Here is a 19,941-nt window from a genome sequence, read left to right as displayed (position 1 = left end):
TTTTTATTTGTTGCTGCTAGAGTTCAGAAACCTTTTTCGCGGAATCTGATAAGTGCTGACTTGTCATATGTTCAGGCTGAGGAATGTCGGCGACACCAGAAAGACTGCCGGCATTCCTGCTCCCCGACTTTGAAGAGGACAATTACGTCATGGAGCATCAATCAACACCAGCAAAGAGCGCGACAGCCAACAATAGTTCGCCGGAGACGTTTTTAAAAACTGATCAGTTGAAAACTTCAATCGGTAAATATCTATAAAATGTATGGGTAGAGGCCACATCTCAGCAGAGTATTAAAAAACAGAGAATCAATTAAATAGAAATGGAGTTGAAAAAAGCTCGTTTAGAGATTAATCGAATGAAAGAACTGTTTTCATCATGAACTCAAAACCAGTTATCACAATCAGCAGAATCTTAAACCGTTCATAATATTTATATACTAATAAGAATAATTATAATCATTCACCACCCAATTGGACAGAAGATGGAAAAAGGAAGCTACAGAGACTGCATGGATTCTTCCTAAACAGAAGAAGAGGATAATTTATTAGTCACTAGAAACGAAACGACCTCCATCACAGCCCTCGAAACCGTCAGTGAAGAAAAGGAAGGCTCCACCAGTAATATTAAGCAACGTAGAACGTGCAAGAGTACTATAAAATTGAATCGGTCCAAAGTTCTGAGTTCTAATGCCAATATGATAAATAACAAAAATGAACTGAAACCAAATGACAACACTGAAGAAGAATACAGAGAGTTGACTGAGAAATGTAACAAAGCAAAGTATGAGTGGCACACGTATGAGAAAAACACAACCCATTCGTGCCATGGCTAAAAATCTGCATCTATCATGTGATCCAGAAGGTATGAGAAAGGATCCAGAAGGTAAGAGTTACCTTATCTAATGAGAAGAGGCTTCCAAATAATAAGTATAGTCCAAAAATAAGAAAAGTAAGGAGGGAGAGAAAGAATCCATAACAAACTTCCCATAATCATGCTAGAATTCAGGAACACTGAGAAATTAAGAAAGATTTACAAGATTGATCATGTTTCATGGGGGTGAAAATAGATGCTCTGTGAAGCTACAAAATAATCCAGCCGTGTAAAGGTTGCCAGCGGTTTGGTTATACACAATCTTATTGCAAACATTAGCCTGTTTACACACAACACTGTGTTTACACATTACACTTTACACACAAGTGTGAACGAAAACATTGGACTAACTCTTGTACCAAGGCAAAACTCTTGTACCATCCAAATGTGGCTCAACCAGCAAATCACAGAGACTGTCCCATTGCTGAGGAACTTCAGAAAAGAGGAAGGATGGAGAAAACAAATAAGTGAGAAGAAACAACGAAATTTCATCACACAACTCAACAGAAGAATTTATCTTCAAGAAACATAACTGGTTTTGAATCCAATCCTCAAATTGAAAATTCAGTATCAAGAAATAGAACAGTTCAATGTAAGTCGAGTTTCACATAAAATACTGAGTAGCCCGAATACTCTCTCCAAACGTATATAAGGCTTTGAAGGGAAAAGTAAGACCATTGATAAGAGAGCTGAGATTTGATTAGTGGTACTGCAATACAACAAGATATCAGAATTGCTACATGGAATTCTAATGAAATTAAAATGATATCAATAATAATAGGGAACAGGAGATAGAAATATTTTTGAAGATGCAAAATATAGATGTTTGGCTAATATCAGAAACTCATTCAACTGAAAGACTCATCCCAAATAATTATTTCAAACTTGATTGATATGGAACATACATCCACGAAATCAGGAAAGAGGCAGAAGTGCTATAACAGTGGAGAAGAGTATAAAACATGACGACTTTCGCATAAGCAGGGATGAAATTGGAATACAACCAACTGCCATCAGGATAGAATATATCACTCAGAGAATATTTGTTGAAGCATCATACTTACCACCACTTTATGACTTGAAGGAAGATGACTACAAAAATATTCTACTCCAGCTAGGAGACAGATTTATAATAGCAGATTACTTTAATGCTGAGCACGTGAATTGGGGATCCAGACTTACAACTGAAAAGGATGAGAACTCAGAGAGGCAATCCAGGAGCTAGGCTGTGCTTATCACTCAACAAGCACACCCACCTATTGGCCCACAGATATCGAAATAAAACACCTGATCTCCTAGACTCCTTCATAACAAAATAAGTGAGCAGAAACTCCAACAGCATTGAAGAAAGCTTTGATCTAGATTCTTATCACTCGTCATAAAATCTAACATTGAGTGAGAGAATGATAAGAAAAGAAAGCAGACCAATTCAAGTCAGTAGGACAACAGACTGATAAATCCATCAATATGTATCTTCAAAAATTCTAACATCTTTTGGAGACATTAAACATTTCAATGAACCCTCTTTTTTGACTGATGTAGCTCAGACACCATGGCATCACATTGAAGCCTTAACTTCAGTTGATGAAATGGTAGAAAATCTTGAGAATTGGACTCTTTAACTTATATGACAAACATGCGTCTCATATTACTCGGAGAATAAATAAAAAACGACGTGTACCGTGAATGACTGACGACATACTGAAAATGATTGGTAGAAAATCCGTGGTCTAGTGGATAGAGTGCTTGAGTAGCAGCATAGAGATCCCGGGTTCAAACCCTCTCACTACCAAAAGTTTTTTAACCAGATCACTCCCGTGTTATCGGATGGGCACGTTAAACTGTCGGTCCCGGCTGAAGTATGACAGTCGTAAGGCCCATTGACGACTTAAATTATATATTCAGGAGGTGGGACCTTCCCGCAAGGGACTCCCCACCAACAAAAGCCATACGAATTTACTTTTATCGGTAGAAGAGACAAAGCTCACCGGAAATTCAGGAAGACATTCGACTTAGACAGTCTAATTGAGTATAGGAGCCTTAGAAATAAAGTAAAACAACAGTTACGTAACTCAAAGATCAGGTACCTGAATTCATTCATGAGTGACAACAAACAAGACTCTTCATCACTATGGCGTGGTATCAAAGAATTCGGTCTTGGCAAACAGAAATCCCAAATCCAAATTGACTTACCTCTAGACGATATAAACAATCATTCCATTTCACATTCAAATCATCGTGATGAGTCAGCAATAAGAAATCATTACAAAGACCTTAATGATCAAGTAACAAACCTCAACATAGAATTAGAAAATAAATTCCATTCCACTTCCATTCAATTCAGAATTAGAAGCTTTCAAAGCAATCCAGCATATTCATAGCAATGCCACTGGGGCTGACAAAATTCCAATCAAATTTATCAAGAAAATGCTCTTTGCTGTTCTACCAACTATCATATTCATTTTCAATAAGTCTGGTAATCCCGTCCTCTCCCCAAACCTATGGATTGGGGTACAGTTAAGATTTAATAATTCACGAAAACGTCGACAGCCCCAAAAGTAAGTCTTTAATTTGCACTAACCTTGGAACTGCCGAGGTAGTGGACTGTATCTCGTGTGTAGAAGTTACTGCTGACGATATCCTGTCTTTATGCGTAGGCCTATATGATATTGTACATATATCGAGACGAGGTAATTGCGTTCAGCTCGAACGCCACGGAACAGGAGAAACGGAACGAATTAACGGATTGAATACACAAAAATAAGGAATAAAATATTTACCTGGTTTTTTAGCAACTTCCATATGATCCAAAAGAAGATACTCTTCCATAAATTATACGCAATCAGATTTCAAACGAGCATCACGCAGCATACGACGCTCCAACGACAGAAAACGATTTAAAGCAACATCATGAGATTCATGAAACTTGAGTTGATTAGTGTCAACTTTGAAAGGAAGACGAACAACATATCTTCCTTCAGTATCACGCGTGTGAGTTTCAGCAAAATGTTTCTCACAAAACTCATCATCGGAACTAGGAAATTTATGATTAGGAATTTCTTCACTTTCCCAAAACTTATGAACCAAATTATTCAACGAGTTCTCAGAGGTGGGACACGTCATTAATGCAGTCAATGACTGATTAAGAAGACCGGAATGATTTGGAAATTCACCCAAAATAATGTCACCAAACACGGTAGGAATCACGCAAAACGAACACTCTTCACTAGATGAGACTTGACTATGATGACGTAATATTTTGTTGAATAACTAACATCCCAATAGAAGATCAACGGAACGTTGTTCATAGAACACAGGATCAGCAAGGTTGAATTTTTTCAACTCATTTTGCACTTTCGAACTGAGATAAATAGGGGGCAATGAACCAACTATTTTATCAATCACGTAAGCCTCAGCTTCTAGACGAGGGTGATTTGAGCCCTCAGGTTTCAACAAACATTTCACAACACCAGAAGAATTCCCTACACTCGAGGAATTCAAACCAGAGAAATTTTGATGACAATCATGAACAGATAAACCAAGTTTCATAACAAGATCTTTTGTGATGAAATTAGCAGTACTACCAGAATCAATCATTAAACGAACACCAATAAACGAACCAGATGAATTTTTAATAACTGCTTGAGCAGTACCTAGAACAACACTCGTTTTAGGAATTAAACTAACAATTGATGACTTATCAATAACATTATCAGTGATACCACAATGCTTAGAAGAATTTGAATTCTCAACAACATTCATAGTGCTATCAGTTTGAGTGATCGAATCAACGGATTTCGATTTCAAAGCAACTTTAGAGATGTTATCAGCAGACTTCTGATAACGAACAGGAGAATTCGAACGGCTATTATCACTACTACGAGGATAATGAAGTAATTAATTATGCATACACACGACCACAATAACACAACGATTTAGACTTGCATTGGTTTACAGCGTGAAATTTGGAGAAACAATTGAAACAGACTGTAAATGATTTAATAAATTCATTCCTAGCTTTTGGATCTCTTTTCAAGAAAGCAGGACATTTGAATAACGAATGATTCGTTGAGTTGCAAAATGAGCATTTTGTTTCAGCACTATCATTCAATTCAAAAGTAACTGAGCTGCTTTTATTTCGAACGCTGTTATCAGCCTGAGTAGATAAGACAACCTTTTTCTGAAAAGACTTATTTTTCGGCTTTTCGATAGATTTTTGTTCATTAACAGACGGCACATCAGATGCAGATAATTGATAAGATCTAACTCTCTTATTCACGAAATCAATCAACTGTTGACAAGAAGGAAAGCTCTTATCAGCTACCTCGAGCTCAAACGATTCACGTGATATTTTGTCTAATTGACGAATAGCCAATGAGTACAAAATATAATCAGCCAAATCGGGAACTTTCAACGACTTCAGAGTGGTAATACTATCACCTACTTTAACAAGAAAATCTTGAAGCGATTGTAACGAAGGTTTAAATGGGATTGAACTAGTTTTCAAAATCTCATTTACGTAGTAGTTAGCTAGCACCCTATCACTTTCATAACGCTTGCATAGAGTTTTCCATGCCAAATCAAAATCACTACTTATCTGAGAAGATTTCACTACTCTGGCTGCTTCGCCTTTCAACAAATTATGCAAAATATGAGATTTATGAACAGGACAATAATATTTATCATCCACAATCAATGATGAAAAGATATTTTTGAATCTAGGCCAGTCTGAAATATCAGAGCCATCAAACGGTTTTATTTCAGTTGGAGGTAATATCATGTTCAAACGGGGAGAATGAGAGGTTGAAGGTGAAGGTTCACTTTTCTCCTTCGGCTTCTCATTTTTCATTTGATTCAATTTATCACGAGCATTTATTATTGCACAGGATAAATTATCAATAACGGTAAGTGATTGATATTCAGGTTCTTTAGTAGGTTCAACTTGAATAGATAATTCATTGATTTCATCTAAGAGTGCAGACGATTCTTTCACAGTATTTTCAATAGATATACTTCTTATCAAAAATTGAGATTGATTTTTAGGATCATTGATGTCCTTCAACAAGTCATAAGCTTGTTGAACACGGCTAAACAAAGTTTCTTTCTTCTTCACACGAATAGTAAGCAAGGCTTGTGGGCTTGCCATTGTCACTAAGTAACTGATTAAATAAACAAGGAGATTTGGAAAGGAACTTTGTAACTGGATTTAACATGGATATCAGTGCATGTATCAACAAGTAACTCTACTATTAACGAATTGAAATTTAAATTGAAAAATAAATCTCTTGGAAATAGAACATATCCCAGGCCTGGTCGGACCATGTGTAGCTCAAGAGCGCCAGCAAATTTTGGTGAATAACATTGATATAGGCCTATACTATCTTAAAAAATAATGTCATCAATAGAATTCTATCAATAAATACTATAAAATACAACAATAAATACAATCAGTAATATTATTAGAAGTCCACCCCGGCAGCAATGGAACAATAACCATACAATCTCGCAGTTCATTCTATTATCTTGAATAAGATGAAAGCAAAAGCCAGTCCGAATAGCATAAGGCATGAAACAGATATACCGGCTGCTCCCAATATAGACGCATGATCCTTGACAAAAATTTCGGTCACATTCAAACAGCCGTCGGTATAGATATTCAGTTGGGTTTGAAAGTTTTTGCAAGGAATTTTCTTTCCCTCGATTTCTCGGCAACAACTGTCAGGAATGTTTCCTTTCCAGTCCGCATAGCTGGTCACGCCGCAGCATTGCAAATTTTCCTGTGTATCATCCCATGCTCGTCTGATGTTTCTCTTCTCATTGTAGAATTTGATGGAGCTGTACATTTCTTGCTCCATGGTGTACCTGACCTTCTCCTTGAAAACATAGCCCAGTATTCCGCCAACCAGCATCACAACGAAAATTATCAGGATGATGATGAAGTAAGTTAGCAGCATACACTTGATCTCCTTGATGGCGCCCAGACATCCGAAGAACGCGATTAGAGACACGAGGGCTCCTGTCGCAATGAGAATGTAGACGGCACCCATGAACAGATTTGTGCCCAGCAACTCATTGATGAACGATTTGTCCATCAGAGTCCAGATGCCAATTCCGAACACTGTTATGCTACCCACAAATATGACAAAGTTGGCAGCAAACATACTATATTTCACAAATTGTCCACACCCGTCCATCTCTGAGCCGAACCCCATTCTGGAAAACGTTTAAGAAACTCCATGTGGTAATCTCGTCCTGTCCCCAAACCTATGGATTGGGGTACAGTTGAGATTTAATTCACGAAAACGTCGACAGCCCCAAAAGTAAGTCTTTAATTTGCACTAACCTTGGAACTCGCGAGGAAGTGGACTGTATCTCGTGTGTAGAAGTTACTGCTGACGATATCCTGTCTTTATGCGTAGGCCTATATGATATTGTACATATATCACGAAACGAGACGAGGTAATTGCGTTCAGCTCGAACGCCACGGAACAGGAGAAACGGAACGAAAATGTATCAAGGCTGCCGATCCTCCGTGAATCCACCAAAGTCTCTTAAGAACGGATCTTTTCTTCAAAGTTGGAAGGCTGCTCTAGTTCGTCCTTTGAATAAAGTTCCATCTCTAAATAGAGTTGAAGACCTGAGACCTATCAGTATTTTATCCGCACTATCAAAAGTACTTGAAAGACTTGTACATGCACAAGTTACTGAGTTCCTTGAACAGAAAAAGAAGCTTCATAACTTTCAGTCTGGTTTTCGTAAACCTTATTCAACAGAAACTGATGATATAAGGTTGACAATGGATCAAAGAAAATGTACAATATTGACTCTTTTTGACTTTTCTAGTGTATTTGATACTGTTGATCACAAAGTTCTTCTGAAAAAATTAGTTATTCTTGGTTTTAGTCATCAATCTATAGTTTGGTTTAATCTATATCTCACAGATGGGAAAAAATGTGTCTCTCTTGGAGAGAGCAGGTCGAATTGGTTGAATGTTCCACATGGTGTTCCTCAAGGTTCAATTTTAGGCCCTCTTCTTTTTACTCTGTATGCAAATGACCTCCCCTCTTCTATAAAATTTTCCAGTTTCCATATATATGCAGATGACCTTCAAATTTATGCAAGTTGTCCCATCACTAAACTAAATGAAACTGTGCAAAAAATGAATCAAGACATAAGTTTGATTGTGGAATGGACAAGACGAAACGGCCTCAGACTCAACCCAACCAAAACACAACCCATAATTATTGGTTACTCACGTTTAGTAAACAATATCGACTTCAACTCCATACATAAAATAACTGTTGATGGTAATGTGATCCCCTACTGCAACTCAGTGAAAAACCTAGGCATCATCATGGATAAAAATCTCGACTGATCAGAACAAGTCAATAAAACCTGTAGAAAGGTTTTCGCAGCAATGCATTCACTTAAAAAATTACAAGATGTCCTTCCTAGAAGTATACGATTACTACTTGTCCAATCTCTTATTTTTCCACATTTCATGTACTGCAACTCTGTCCTCAATGACATGCAAGTTACACTAAATGATAAAATGCAGCGCTGCCAAAATTATTGTCTACGTTTTGTTTACTCTCATGAACGCCATGAACATATCACCCCAGCACAAATTGCTAGTTCTACCCTGAAGCTTCCCGATCAGAGACGTTTCAGAATGATCAAACTTGTTAGAGATACTTTAAAAGATGGCAATCCCAACTATTTCAAGAATGATTTCAAATTTGTCTCCGATGGTAGGAGGATAGACGCTTCCCAAACTAGAACTGGTGCAAATACTCTCAGGATACCTAATCATGGAACCACTATCTATTCCAAATCGTTCCTTGTCAGTGCTTATCGTGAATGGAATAAACTTCCCAACTCTATTAGATGCATTGAGAGCCGAGCGGGCTTCATCCTGTCTTTGAAAAAGTATCTTATAGAGAAAATGACTGAATCTGTTCAACCCTAGAGCACTGCATGGCAAATATTCTAATCTCCCTTCCTTTCCATTCTTCATCCCATTCATTCATCCATTTTCCACATCCCATCTCCATTCTACATAATACATATTCATCTTCCCATCTCAAGATTTTCTGTTCTTTAGTATTGTATATTGTTAATATTACTCAATCAATTTCTGAAATTTTAATTAAATCCCACCCTATGATATTTGTTTCATTTATCTAATTTCAATTATTAATGCAATATTGTATTCACTATTATTCTTTATTTCATTCATTCATTCATCCCATAATTCTAAGATTCAAATCAACTAGTTTTTAACTTATTAAGTAGAGTTTCTTATTTAAACATTACTTCGAGTTATAATTCCCAACAGCTCTAATTCATCACAACCCGGTCGTGTGGTTATGGGAAGGATATTTTATATCCTTCTAAGAGAATCGACAATTATTTGTTGAAACACCGCCGATTTATTACGTTACTTCACATTATTATACTATCGTTATTCTAATCACATTCTATATTTTATTCTCATTGATTAATTATCTATACTTTGTGAAATTCGTTGAATAACTAGCATTATCGTCATTTAATGTAAATTAGTGTATAAGCCAGTAAATATTGTAACATACATAAATAAAGAAAACTAATCTAATCTAATCGCTTCTGCCAGTACTTACAAAACTTCTTAAAGAAATGCTAATTAGGAGATTGTCACCTATAATACGAAGGAGAAATCTGATACCAGCTCACCAATTTGAATCCAGGCAGAAGCATTCAACTCTTGACCAGGATCACCAATATAATATAACATTCATTGGAGAAAAAACTAATATTCTCAGAAATCTTCCTTGATGTGGCACAAGCTCCTAACAAGGTAAGGCATAAAGGACTGATCAAGTCTCTGTAAAATCCTCTCAACTCACAGACAAATTATTCAGAGTAAAACAAGGTGATGAAGTCTCTGGGATCATAACGTTTCCGTTCACAAGAGAGTTATCATCGGTCTAATTTCATTCGATTCTGATAATTTGAATAGATTCAATGGAGATCGATCGTTCCTCTTATCATGCAAAATTTAACAAAATTATATTATAATTGTTTCGTGAGTGATATTGTGGTATTTCTCAATAATGAAAAAACAAATGTTGATGAAATACACTATTAATAATAATGGTTCACAACATAACGTTGTGTTAATTTATAAACTGAGTTGTTAAAGAAGATTTCAGCCCTCTCATTCTATTGAGTTCAATGAAGAATCAGATCATGTTCAAACGGCTAAAAAAGACCTAGAATTTTACGTCGACTAGTGATCTCAGCCGTTTAATTCGATCCTTTGCTCTGTTTAATTCGAGTTTTGTGAATGATTCAGAGATTACGACTTCCCTCGACAACCAAGTTTTCCATTTTTCCTAAATTCCTGACCTGTAGATTTCCTGTTGCAAATTAAACGAATTCTGATCTCATCCTGCAATTAATTTGTAACATTCTTGCATTTGAACGCAAATACAACGCGAATGATTTGTGCAACAATGGTGGAATCTGTAATCAAAGCTTTAAAATGTCTGTTGAACAATGCCTGAGCCTCACAGGAGGTGAGGTAGTCCATTTACACAATTCCATACATGCATGCTCCGAACAACAATGCTGTGGTAGATACTGGAGTGCCCACAATTTCTCATGTCACATTACACCGAAATATTATTCATCTAATAATTGGCGCTATTCAACTTTGAAATGAGAATTGAGCAAATATTGCAATCGGAGAATGCTTTTCTCACGTTCTCTCTAACTCTCTGGCTTTGTGTTTGTTTCTCTCCTGGGCCCGTTGCATAAAAGTCACAGTTCCCTTATTCACTTATGAATTCCAACAGATGACTAAATCCACTATTAAAACTAGCCATATGACTAGTCGCATATTGAGACGTGAAGCGAGACTGCCAGACGAGTTAAATATCATATGTTCACCTTGAAACGAGGCTGGCACGTTTGAATATTGAAATATGATCATATGATATTAAATCGTCTAGCAGACTCGTGTCATGTCACGTCGCATCCTAATCTGCGGCTAGCCTTAAATGCTATTCCGTGGTACAGCTATAGCATAATTTCAAATCAATTACTTTTAGAAGCATTATATGATTTGGAAGTGACCAGCTTGTTACTTTTAAATAACATAATGTGTTTCTACAGTGATTTAATATTCCTCAGCCCTCAATCATATGCTCAAAAATCGATAATTTACTTGAAAAATGCAATTTCAAATGATATTGTCAGCATATAGAGTAGGATTATTTTGCGACCTATCAAAATTGTGAAAGTGATAAACAGTTGGAATAAAAATAACCGAGCATTATGAAAAATAAAAGGCAGACGTTACTGATAATTTTCTAAGAAATCAAAGGTGATAGAAAGAGAACATTAACTATATAAAAAGTCAGTTCAATTTTGTTAAAAAAAAACCGAAAAAGTAACTAGTCTTTTGGAGTTTACCAGGGGATATGTAACTTGTGAGTTTTATGAAACGGGCATCAGCCATTTTCAAATTTTGTGTTTCTTTTACGCTCTGTCGAATTACGTTGTTTCATTGATAGATTGGATAAAAATGCTCTTTAATAATCTTTTTGAATGTATGATAATTAATTGTCCAATTCTCTACATCTGTTAACTCATAAGTAAGAATATAATATTATTTGACATTTTCACGTGATTCCATGGAATCGTTATGAACATTTACTACAAATAATATAATTGTTGATGCACTTCACGATAGTACGACAATATTTCCTCAAAATTGAATGCTATGTAACGAGGCTTATTCTACTATGGTATAAAGTTCTTATTGTTATTGTTGTCTATATATTTATGCCAAATTATTAGCTACATGTAGCTCATATGAAATTTCTTATAAGAACTATATCGTGATGCTCTATTCACATGTATATTATCAAATCAAATAATATTTTATTCATAATTGCATTCATACATCATATTATTTTCCGTGACCAAACAAGCCACAATCATTCGATACACAGGTATCATGTGAAAAAAACAATAATGATAAAAAATATATACATAAACATTGGATCAATTATTATTGAATTAAATGTTTCCAAGAATTTGCAATCGATTGGGCTTGTTTTGCATTTGGACACTCTACCCTTAAACGGTTCAGAGCTTTCCAAGTCAGAATAGCCAAATCATGACCAGGAGGCAATTCTTGCCGAAATGACAATCCTTCCAACATAAAGCTATAATAGTTATACATAAAGCATAATACTGCTCCACACGATTTTCTTCAGGAGAGCCCCGCAGTACATGAGATTTTGCCAAGAAACTTCTTCTTGACTCCATCCGTCCAACTGCAAGTTTATGCCCAAACAGTGGATGGAGTGGGTTACTCGCCTGTTTAGTCCTTTCAATGTCTGTAGCAACCTTTCTCCTGATGGTGGTGCTACTCCTGCAAGAGAGTACAACCTGTGCACTAATGTTGGTCTTGGACATCCTGTTATTACCCTCATTGTTTCATTTAATGTCGTATCCACTCGTTTAGCATGCACTGAGGAGCTCCAAAGAAAAGGTGCTGTATATGCTGCTGCTGACAGACCAATTGCCGATGTTCTTAGTGTGGCTGGTTGAGCTCCCCATTTGGAATTGGTCAGCTTCCTGATAATATTGTTCCTTGTGTGAACCTAAGCTTTAGTGCTGGTGCAGTTCTGCCGGAATGTCAGGGTTACACCCAGCTATTTTGGTGTTTATAGTTGTTCCCCCTTCCAATTGACATTAAGATCTCTACCAGCTTATCTGTGCTTCGAATGAAAAACACAGACCTGAGTTTTACTTGAGTTGGGTTTGAGGTGGTTACTTTTATAAAAGCTGGAAAAATCTTCCAGAGTACTTGTGAGCTTTCTTTCCACTTCCTCGAATATTTGAAATTTGACTCTGTACTGCCACTGCTGTATCATCTGCATAGATAAATTGCCTTGAATTTCTAGGCCTGAGAATATCATTTGTATATATATTATACAGCACTGGAGAGAGTACACCACCCTGGGGTAGACAATATTTTTGAGTTCTCCACCTAATCTTTCTATTCTTCCCCTGGAGGCTGACTGAGAATCGCCTATTCTGAAGGAAGCATCTGATAAAGTTTGAAATCACCAGTAAGATCATATTTATTTTTTACTAGCATTTTTTGATGATTCACTGTATCATATTCAATAGTGAGGTCAGTGAATGCCACCCCTGTGATACCTTTTTCCTCGAAACTATTCATTTTATTCTCATACAATATAAATAATATCATGATAAAATCAGAGAATAATTAACAATAATCAATTGAGAAATTCTGGAAATGTGTACGGGCTAAAATTACATGTCTTTTCAACTCGTTTTTGGAGTCCGTACCCTACTTGTTTCTGATATTAATGGGTAGCTAGTTGGTGAGTTCAGCTTCCATATAGGAGAGACGTTTTTCAAAGTCTTCTGAGTTGCTGAAGTGCATAAGTTCTTCTTGATACCGATGGTTAAATTATTCTTTTTTTTTTAATTTTAGTGTAGGAATACATTCCATGATTTATAGTCCATAAGTATTATCACATTCATAGGTTATTCATTGATACAAACAGGTTGGAGATTCAGTAGTTTCAATTGCGCAGAGGTTAACAATTATTTGGTGATTGAGAATCGCCTCAATTTCTAAATTTGTTCAGATGTAAGCTTAGATAGAAAAAAATAATCAATCACGAAGGCTCACCAAATCATATCTTCCCAAAATTAATTTCCCTAGAAGTGTTCAACAGGATAATATTCCATTATTATTAGGGTGAAAACGAGCCTGAGACTAAACTTCTACAATACTGAAACTGGTATCTCGTTACCTATAATGAACGAGTGATTAATCATGTGACATCAAGTGTTATGTAATATAAATAATGATGTATCATGTAGGACGTAGGACATATTTCACAATGCATAATGACTGGCAGCGCGTCTCCATTTACCATAACTTAGCGTATGTCAAAGATAATCTAAATAAGTTAGATAAACATAAATTTGACACTAGAAATGAATGTGACTTGAAAAAACCTGATCCAAAATATGAGATAGACATAAATATCTATTGAATTATATTATATTATATTATCTATTCAATTCAATATTTGATTATTGTTACTCTATAATGTACTTGTCATTGTATAAAGATTTATTATATTATTATTATTATTATTATTATTATTATTATTATTATTATATATTATTATTATTATTATTATTATTATATTATTATTATATTATTATTATTATTATTATTATTATTATCTGCTTTTGGAAGTGCACAAGCTTATAGAAAAGATACCCTTGGAAGATACATGATATAAGATCCCGTCAAAAGATGTATTATTCGTCTCTGGTACAAGTTATGTTTATCTGCCACACTATCATCGATGAAAAGTGAACCAGTTCAACCAAATGTATTTCATTCAATCTAATTGGAGGGGAGCTATTGAGTTATTTATGCTGAATAGATTATAGAAATCGTGAATAAATTGGCAATTAGATGTTCACAATACTCTATGCTCTCATCAACTGAAAACTTTGTGAGTAAAACATTTTCATGAAACTATTCAAGTTGAAGCAAACTATCATGAATATCATGTTCATTTCAATGTGGTTTGTAGAGTTATTCAATTTCAGAATCGTATTCAATGTTCAACTTGAGAATTATAGGAGGAAGCATTCTAATGCATTTCAAAACAATCAGATTGAATCAAAGCGGTACAAAGCTGAAGTATGTTTAATGGATTTGAAATTCTGTTTGAAAAGAAAGAAGGCACCACTCAAGTGAAAAAGGAGGAAAATGTCAAAGTATTAAGCTTTTATCAAAAGAATCCCCCGCTTTTCAAGCATTGCGCGGTTATAAGTTGGAACGATCTCGATATTTCCAACTACGTTCAATGATAAATCCTTATTTATGTGCTTAAGTAGGACTGAAGATCACGTACAAAGGTACTAATCTCAAACAGGCAATCGTTGATTCAAAATACGAACGGAATTCATCGCCAAGAACTTTCCGCGAACGCCCTAAGCTTCCTCCACATAGTTGGATCCTCCCTTCCTCCCTTCAGGGGATCAGATCATCTATCAAAATAGTCTGATTAGCGCAAGATTTTACGCAACTTGTTGGAAAGCTTTGAACAACTCGCAGATGGTATCACTCGAATTTATATCTATCCACCTGTGCTGTATAAATGCAACATATAGATCGATGGGATGGACCGCAGGGATATTTTGTCCGGAAATTTCCCTGTTAGTGCTAGCCCTGCTGTGTATTATCTGTGGCTGCTTCTTCTCTGCCTTTTCGTGCCTTGCCTTGCTTGTCTTGCCTAGTCTTTCCGTCCGATGTTTCCGCTGATTGACGGACGCGTGTCCTCACCCCCTCTCTTTTCACCATCAAATCATTCCTCCCATATTCACTTCCCACTCCCACCTCATCCTCCGTCCTACCCCCACAGCCACAACCACCTGTTGAACATTGCTTTTTGTACTTGCTTGCTTTCCTGTCTGTTTCCCACTTAGTGAAGCCATTCAGCTTTTTTCAACTATTGAGTGGTTGGTGGTGGAGAGAGAAGGCAATACGAATAGAAGTGTCGGCAATTCGAAAAAAGATTATGATTGCAATAGAACCCGTTTAATAGAAAGTCATCGCCAACAACAGTCGAATTGGTTCGCAGATGGAGTTTTCCACATTTCAAAATTCATTTCGATGCACTCAAAGGGAGTGAAGCTTTATTATTTTATTGTTATACTTCTTAATCTGTAAGCTATTCGCCGGCTTTTGATTTTTCATAAAACGCAATATTATACAGACTTTAACGCGATGCTCGACTTTTCAATAATTCTGCTATTTCCAGACAACGCTTTACTTTCTCTCCATGTTTACAGTCCTTTGAAGTTCAGATTCCGTATTGCAATGTCATGTTTTATGAATATTCAAAAAATGTCAATGCTCTTATGTCAGAAAATTATATTTACTTCTATCGAAATGCCCACATTAGTCGTAAACTTTTTCCTGCACATGAAATATTTGAATGTTGAAAGCTCTTTGAGATAATCATTATTAATCTCTCTTTTTGATAGTATTTTCTCCTTTTTCAATTTGTGATGAAATATGTGATGGTGACCTATGCTCACATGGGTGATGTTTTTTTGTGTGGATAATGATGACAGTGATAAAACAAAGCTGAATATTCAAATCTATTGTTAACATGTCTGATGATAATTAATTTTTTCACTACTATAGTTCTCAATACGTGATGATAGATCTGAAAGTAAAGATACTCGAAGCCAGGACTATATTATTCAAGCTCTTTGAGGTCATTTCCATTAACTGAGAGTGATTATCTCCATGATCTCATTGGAGGATCAAAAGGATGAAGGATCAGAATCAGTTGGATGGTGGAATAGCTCAAGTGATAGGAAGTTTTCATTTTTTGCTGAGGCTGATGACCACATAAGCTCCAAGCCCCTGCGTGGGTAATTGGAAGGATGATGATAAGAGATGAGAGAACGTGCAACCTCAGGTTTGTCTCTCGAACCATCAGAAAGCGATTTTTGAACTCATGAAAATGATATTTAGCGGAGTCGGCTCAAGTCATCATCCGTTCAACAGGGCTAGCAGGCACATTTCTCTTATCTTGTATGAAGGATAGAATGTCGAAATGACAACGAGCAGCCGCTCTCCCAATATTCAATCCAATCCTTTTTAAACCCTCTATATATGGAAAAAAATATTTTCCTTGACTTTCAATTTCCTACATGAAAGATAGGGATATGTTGTTTGACGCATCATCATATACCCTATCGAACTGAGTTACTTTAGATTGAGCACAAGAGTTCTGAATGGCTTATTATTATTGGCCTATTTTAAATTCTTATTAATCAATTCAACTTAATGATTTAAACAAATTTTTCCAATCTGCCATATATAACAGCTACGTGAGAGTCCTGTAAAAACGTCAATTCACCCTGTGTGATGATGTTGCAGTCCCAACGTGCGTGATTCTGGAATTGAAGGTCTCCGGTTCGATCCCAGTCAGAATATGCATTTTTAACGTCTTTTAAAATGATCCATTCAAATGTGTAACTCTCTCCCATTACGGAGATGTAACTCGTTCAATATAGGATGAAGATGAGTTATAAGACAAGAATATTAATCATAAGATGAATTAAGTATAATATTATTCATCGATAATGAAGTATTATCCTCTCACTAGGGCCTTTCTAATCCATTATACCTCTTTAAACCTATTACAATACTTATTTTATTGTTTATAATTGAAGTTTATGATTTTTTGATACTTATGTTTTTTTTATTTTTTATTTGATTGGAAAAATAAATTATTTATTATTTTTAATGTCAGTATATTTGTAATATGTGATGATACTCCAAGTTTGTTGAAACTATAAATCTTAAAATTCAATGGAGATTATTTGAGGGTGTATATGTGTTGATCCTCAAGGTTCATGAAAACATGGTTCATAAAAAGCCTAACATGTTAATAGGGAAATGACGTGACGCGTGACGTCATACCTGTCATGTTAACTGTACTGAGCAGCTTACCTACGTAATTCTCTGGGTTCCAAGGCGCAATTAATCTGTCAACCTAGATCTGAGAGCAATCCGAAACCTAATCACATTTACGCTTATTGGCAGTCACAGTCAGGGTAGCCCTAGCACCCGAGTAACCTCTCATCGCTGCAGGCAAACTATCATCTTCAAGTTCAAATAGATGACATCATCTCCAAGACAAGTTGTCTTTGGACTGCTGGAGTATCATTAAACTTGTTTTGTATTAGTTGAAACTTTAGTTGGTGAGAAGTCATCTGATTGAGAATCGCACAGACGATCGTTTCATTGAACGTATCGGTTAAAATCATGGATCTGCTTCAGGGAATCTATTTTATAAGCTGTATCACATTTTGACGTGAACTGTTGGAGACAATATTTAAACAAGAGTACACTTATCATAGAGTAGTAATCAATCGAGCTCAAAATACAGTCTGAAATCACTCATTTTGCTATAATTTAGCATTACTCAAAATGACGCTCAGCGAGGACTTATAGTGCTGAAATAAGTGGTTTTTAAATCATCATTTTCAATGGAAAATGAGACACACACTTCTCACTTCTAAGTTTTCCCTTAATATATTGTTTTTTTTGTAAAACAACAGCTCTTTTAAAGATTTTTCATATCCAACTATCCATTCATCGTTAGTTCTCATATGACTCGAAATCTGCAGGATGTTCTCAACTCTCAGGTAACATATATATTATTCGTTACAAAAAAAAGAATAACAGAGAGTTGATAATGTGAGATACCAAGTCTCAATGATGGTTTTACTGAACGAATATCATTCAACCTTACTAGTACCAACATTTGGTCAACAAATTCTGTACATTGTGAATACTGAGCGTGAATGGGAATTAATGGGTTTCCTGACCATTCGCACACCACAGTTCAACGATTTCCATTGGAATCTGTTCAATAGCTTACATGACAGACGTCATGACATGTCTCAATAATAATTATTGTGAGTTTGATTTTGATGTAGTGGAGTACTCGTGTAACAGACATTGAAGACTGGAGCCAAGACGGCTGCTCACCATCGGTTTGACATGCTAATAGCACGTCATTCATTCATAGACTGCTGACTGCAATCATCAATTCAGGGCAGTGGCTAATGACGTAACTCCATTCTATACCATCACTCTACAACATCCTCAAACTTGTCAATGAGTTTCGAATAGTGAATATCTCTGAGTGACTGAATAATAGTCAAGTCAGGTACTCAGCTAGTTATATGAGCTCAGCGATTCCAAGTATTCCCTCAGGTGGTCTGCTATTATTATCTCTCTATTATCATAATGATTTAATTGAGGTTTCCTATGGGTCATAATCGATTTTTGAAAGAAATATACGCTTCATTTTCTATTTCTCTCTATGGTTTATCATTTTTGCAACTCTCCTTACTTTTCATCCAACTGTGCCGCTCTTAAATATTGGCAGCAGTTTTAAGCAGTGACGGATCCAAAGGGGTGACTGCCACTCTCCTGAAATCCTTAACCTGAAGTATAGAGGAAGATGAAAAAAAATTAGATAATACAGATTCAAGAATTTTTATTCTCTATAAATTATAATTCTCTAAATAAATAGTTGAGTTATAATCTTATAGCTGAGTTTCACTTGCTAAAACTCAAATATTACAAATATCATATATTCTATTATAATATATATATATATATATATATTATATATATATATATATATATATATATATATATATATATATATATATATTATATATATATATATATAATATATATAATATATATAATATATAATATATTAATAATATATTATATTAATAAATGTAATATATTCTCAAATCATCAATATCGAGGCACCGAGCATCGCTTGTTATTTATTTATTGATAAATAAAGCACAATCATTCTTTCAAATGATTGGTGAAGGACTAACAGGCACAGACCAGAATTGTTTCTTCCCAGTATTTTTATTTGTACACTATAAATAGTCCAAAAAGTAGGTTATGTTCCATACACTTGAATTCAGGTCCAATTTCCAGTCCAAACATTTGAAAACAGAAAAGTTCCAATTTAGATTGTTTACAAACCAAATTGAATAACAAAATAACACTCACTAATCACTTAAAACTGTAAAATAATGATTAGCTTTGAAAATTATGATATACTCTAATTTAGAATGATATACCATGTCATGTCAACAAATCAGTTTATTTCGATGAAGTAAATTAGAATTTCTAGATAATATTTCTCGTGAGGTAAGCTGATTGATTGCAAATAGTTCAACAGCTGAACATAATTCTATCTCTCTTCCACACAGGCACTCCCATCTTCCGTTATCAACAGAAGACTAAATTATAATGTGTTTTTCCAAGGATGAACAATTATTATACTTTTCATGTCTTTCAGCGAGTTTCCCCAGGGATGAGACCTAGTGCAATCGAATTTTTATATCAAAAACCTACTATGTTCCAAATATCGTGAAAACCGTTAGAGCCG

The 19,941-nt window shown here is 35.4% G+C and overlaps 2 protein-coding genes across 2 annotated transcripts in view; one reads left to right on the top strand and one right to left on the bottom strand.

The window, feature by feature from the left end:
• LOC111045153 (transcription initiation factor TFIID subunit 1) overlaps window positions 1-19,941 on the top strand; it is a 182,180-nt gene that overhangs the window by 34,408 nt on the left and 127,831 nt on the right. The window lies entirely within an intron of this gene.
• LOC111045161 (tetraspanin-9-like) lies at window positions 6,197-7,099 on the bottom strand. Its single transcript, XM_022330485.2, has one exon. It carries the CDS (start codon window positions 7,081-7,083, stop codon window positions 6,382-6,384), a length of 702 nt encoding a protein of 233 aa, XP_022186177.1. The 5' UTR covers window positions 7,084-7,099; the 3' UTR covers window positions 6,197-6,381.

This window comes from Nilaparvata lugens, chromosome X, assembly GCF_014356525.2.
Source record: "Nilaparvata lugens isolate BPH chromosome X, ASM1435652v1, whole genome shotgun sequence".
Taxonomy (NCBI): domain Eukaryota; kingdom Metazoa; phylum Arthropoda; class Insecta; order Hemiptera; family Delphacidae; genus Nilaparvata; species Nilaparvata lugens.
This window is presented reverse-complemented; position numbering and strand designations above follow the sequence as displayed.